This window comes from Balaenoptera borealis, assembly GCF_965194805.1.
Source record: "Balaenoptera borealis genome assembly, chromosome: 6".
Lineage (NCBI taxonomy): Eukaryota > Metazoa > Chordata > Mammalia > Artiodactyla > Balaenopteridae > Balaenoptera > Balaenoptera borealis.
This window is the reverse complement of record NC_138863.1, coordinates 30,670,397-30,674,802: the sequence shown is the minus strand read 5'-3', so window position 1 is coordinate 30,674,802 and position 4,406 is coordinate 30,670,397. Positions and strand designations below refer to the sequence as shown.

The 4,406-nt window shown below is 44.3% G+C and overlaps 1 protein-coding gene across 1 annotated transcript; it reads right to left on the bottom strand.

Moving 5' to 3' along the window:
* Nucleotides 1-287: 287 nt before the first annotated feature.
* On the bottom strand, nt 288-1,114 carry LOC309631121 (non-histone chromosomal protein HMG-14-like). The gene is made up of 2 exons (XM_082397199.1): nt 868-1,114; nt 288-539 (listed from the first exon to the last, which is right to left on the bottom strand). The coding sequence occupies exons 1-2, from the start codon at nt 1,035-1,037 to the stop codon at nt 404-406; spliced, it is 306 nt and encodes a 101-aa protein (XP_082253325.1). The 5' UTR covers nt 1,038-1,114; the 3' UTR covers nt 288-403.
* Between the last annotated feature and the right edge of the window lie 3,292 nt (nt 1,115-4,406).

Sequence of the window (4,406 nt, the reverse complement as noted above, 5' to 3'; positions counted from 1 at the left end):
TTCTCCACACCCTCTCCAGCATTTATTGTCTGTAGATTTTTTGATGACGGTCATTCTAACTGGTGTGAGGTGATACCATTTAGTATGCTTTGTATTATAGGATATAAATGCTACCCTCCATCTGTGGAATGTTAAGCTGACACCCAAGACAATCAAAACCTCCCATATTCAATATCCCACTATTTTCTGGTTGTACCAAAACACAAACAACCAGCAAATGATTTCATCTCTTAAAAAAAAGCATTTACACTTAAAAAATGGGATGAGGTGGGATTCCCTCCTTTGAAAAAAATGTTTCTAGAGCTACTAAAAAATTTGCATTTACAAAAGAGTTGATAAAAATATTTCTCTGGATTGTACAAGAAGGGAGACAGGGGCCACTGATAGGACCAGGTGTGTGATATTAATCAGACTTGGCTTCTTTCTCTCCTGCTTCATCAGAAGCTGGGCTCTCCTTGTTTTTAGTTTCTCCATTTTCTGCAGGTAAGTCTTCTTTAGTCTCTTGGTTAGCCACTTCAGCCTGTTTTCCCTTTGCTCCCCTTTTCCCTTTTTTTTTTTATTAGCATCTTTCTTTCTTTCTTTCTTTCTTTATTTTATTTTTGGTTGTGTTGGGTCTTCGTTTCTGTGCAAGGGCTTTCTCTAGTTGTGGCAAGCGGGGGCCACTCTTCATCGCGGTGCGCGGGCCTCTCACCATCGCGGCCTCTTTTGTTGCGGAGCACAGGCTCCAGACGCGCAGGCTCAGTAGTTGTGGCTCACGGGCCTAGTTGCTCCGCGGCATGTGGGATCTTCCCAGACCAGGGCTCGAACACGTGTCCCCTGCACTGGCAGGTGGATTCTCAACCACTGCGCCACCAGGGAAGCCCCCACCTTTTCCCTTTTGTTTGCACTTTTTTGTCTGAAGATTTATCCTTTCCTGCCGCCTTTTTTGGCTTCGTTTCCACTTTTGCAGGAGCCGGTTTAGCTGACAACCTCGCCGATCTCCTCTTGGGCTCCTCCTTCGCCGCCCCCTCGGCGGAGCTGACCTTCCTCTTGGGCATCGTGACGGCGGGGCAGGCGCGTGCGCGGTGCCTGCGGGCCGCGGCGCGCCAAGAGCCTTCGCAAAGCTGGGCTGCCCGCTGCTGCCGCTCCTCCCGCCGCCGGAGCTCCTGGGACCCGCCCCTCACCGTAGTTTTGATTTGCATTTCTCTAATGATTAGTGATGTTGAGCATCCTTTCATGTGTTTGTTGGCCATCTGCATATCTTCTAGGTCCTTCATTCTTAATTTACAAAAATAGCAAGAGAAACCCCTAAACAGATTTTAGTTGTTTTCACTGATTTTTTTCCCCCTCTACTTGTGGATCAGTTGACCAGTTATTTTTTTAAAAAAAGGTTTTTCACACTTTGGTTGAAATAACAACATGGCAAATAGAATTAGGCTTCAGGTTTGAGGGCTACTTGGTGCATACTGAATTAGCACGAAGGGAAGTGGATCGTCTTGAAGGACCTCCATGTGTTAGTGGAAGTGACGCACCGAGCACACCAGAGGAGTGGGTCAGGCTCCCAGGGACCACGTCCTCTTTCCTTCTCCATTTACTGAGAAGAGAGTGGTGGTAGGAGGGGACATGGGTATTTCTCCTCTGTCTCTGGGGCCTCCAGCTTTGGGTCCATCTCCACAAAGACCCCAGATCCTACAGCACAACATTCCCTCTGTGATACTAGTTCTCATTAAACACTTCTTTTAGCACCATCTCCTCCCAATTTCCCTCCATTAATAATCTCTGATCATTACCTCACCATCCCCTGTTTGTCTTCCCAGTTCTTCCATGCTATGTAGCTAATTTCCTATACTATATATCCCCTATAAAGATGGGGAGTAGTTTCTGTTTCCTTGGCTGGACCCTAACCGATATATCTTCCCACTATGGCCACTTCGTAGCTTCATGTAAGGATGGTCAGGACAAATTCAAAATAAATATGAATTTTCTCCCAAATTTATTTAGTGCCCACTATGTGTAAGGCACTGGGTCTAGGCACAGGGGAAGCAAATAAATAAATACATATTTTTTTATTTTAAGGAGCTCATAATTTACTGGAGGAAATACATCAACAAATAATTTTAATAAATGGTGATAAATGCTATAAGGACACAGAAAGTATATTCCGAATGCCTTCACAGTTTTGGTTTATTTACAGGCTACCTTTGGTGGTGTGGCATAGGAAATGAGCACTAATTAAGAGCCATGAGAATTAGGCTCTAGGTTGGGTCTATTACCACTGACTAGTTGTGTGGCTTTGGGCAGGTCATGGAACCTCTCCAGGCCTCCGTTTCTTCATTTATGAGGTAACATGTGCGTTTTCTTTCGGTTTGCCAACATTATTACTATGACCTTTCAATCCCTCATTTAACAATCCGGAGAGCCCACTGGCACTTATTTTAAAGTTCTTTCCAAAGGGCATGACTGAGGCATGACTCACCCCTATTTAACCTAGGAGTCCTGCTTCTCCAATCCACTATACAATACAGCACAGCACAGGAAAACATGGACACACATGCATACACACACACACACACACACACACACACACGTGTGCGCGTGCACAAATTTGACACTCCCGGGGGCCTTCTGGGGGGGACGCATGGCTAGCAATTTATACAACCCAACGCAATAGACACCATCTGAGAGTCAGCTCAGAAGCCGGAGAAGAATGAAGAAATGCTCCCCCCACTGCAGTTTTTGGCTCTGCACATGCTGGTGAGGTGCATCCGGCTTGGACAAGGACAGGTCTCTCTGGCTGAGTTCTTCACAGAAACCTCCGTGATTTCACAGCCTTTAAGTGGTGGTTCCATTTCAGTAGGAACAAAACAGCTTCTTAATGGGGGAGCTGTACAGGAAATCAATCATTTAAATATATTCTTAAAAGTACATTTTCACCAATTTGATTTTTTAGTTACTACATCATCTGGAAAAAAATCCCGTAATCAATTAAGTTATTACACTTGAATATTTAATTCCTGCCAATGTACAGTTTAAATAATCTTTTCCAAATAATTTGCTTATGGCCGTTAGATATACCGAAGGTCCTCCCAAGATGTCTCTTGTAGAAGCATAATGACTCCTTTTGCTGATGACAAACTGAGCATAAGAGGACATTTTCAGCCCTACAATATTATTATAGGTGCTGGAGGTATAGTGGCGGGCAGAACAGATAGAGATTCACAGCAATGTAAAGAAAGGGAAGAAAATCTAGACTGGAGAAAAATGCAGAGATTGGTGGGCCTTAAAACAAAGCAAATTTGCCATATTATTCTCAAGAGAGTTACGATTTAAAATGTATTGCAAATATATGGAGAAAATCCTGCTTCACCTTTATTCAAGTGTTCAACACAAACCAGGTTTAAATTGTAGCAGCAAACTGAATTTTAGAAATGATGCGTTTCAGCCCTGTGAATTGTAGGAAGTGCAGCCCACCTGCTGTATCTTCTGTGATAAAGGGGAATTATGTGCATTTTATACGGCAGACCAGAGGCTCTTCCTTTTGGTATAGAAAGTGGGGTTCACATCACAGGAAGCTTCTGCTTTTCTTTTCCCCAAATGCCCCTTAGGCTTGTGCTCAGATGGAAGGGCCTCCCCTGGCCTCCCTGTCTCCCTTTCCCACGGCCCTAGAATTTGTGTCTGTTACTTCCTGGCAGTGACCAGCTGCTGGGTTTCCTTCTCATCTTTTGTGAAGGCAGGAAACACGCAGAGGGTGCCTTGGAGACTGAGGGCAGCTTGCGCAGTGGCACGGCCTCTGCATCACCCTACTTGGCCCTCTGCCAAGGGCACTGGGGCAGCCCTGTGAGTGATCCTGATCTTCAGACACAGAAGAATCCCCCTGCCTCCACCCTGGCTACCCCAGTACCAGGATACTGGAGCCAGTTCTGTTCCCTTAAAATTAGGTTTGATGACAGGAAGGACTAACTGGACGCAGAACTTCAGCAAAACCTGCAGTTAGACATTTGTGACATTCCAGGTATAAAAAAACGCCAGGAATGCACGCTTCACACTGTCTTGTTTAAATAGCGCTCTCAACCAAGGGCGTTTCATAAAACACGTTGAGTTTTTAATTGTTTTGTTGTGTTCTTAGCCACAGTCTCAACTGAAATAACAGAAGGTATGAATATATCTGTTAAAAATTAGTTTGCCTGTATATAACAGAAATACTTCCAATGATGGTGCCTTACACACAACAGAAGTTTAATTTTTGTTCACCTAAAAGGAAGTTGACACTAACTCAAGCTCTTTGTAGCTCATTTCTCTGCCATTCCTGGAATGTGGGACTAGACCAGTTTTAGTTTTCAAGTTTCAGGCATCCTTTACACCATTAACACCCTTAAAAATTATTGAGGCCCCCCCCTCAAGAATTTTTTTAATGTGGGTTACCATGT

What these genes read in the sequence shown, in the direction of transcription:
- LOC309631121 (XM_082397199.1), bottom strand. Translation starts at nt 1,037, where the DNA reads ATGCCCAAGAGGAAGGTCAGCTCCGCCGAGGGGGCGGCGAAGGAGGAG. An exon ending in GTGCAAACAAAAGGGAAAAG is followed by an intron (nt 540 to 867) that starts GTGGGGGCTTCC and finishes AAAAGGGAAAAG; the next exon opens with GGGAGCAAAGGGAAAACAGG.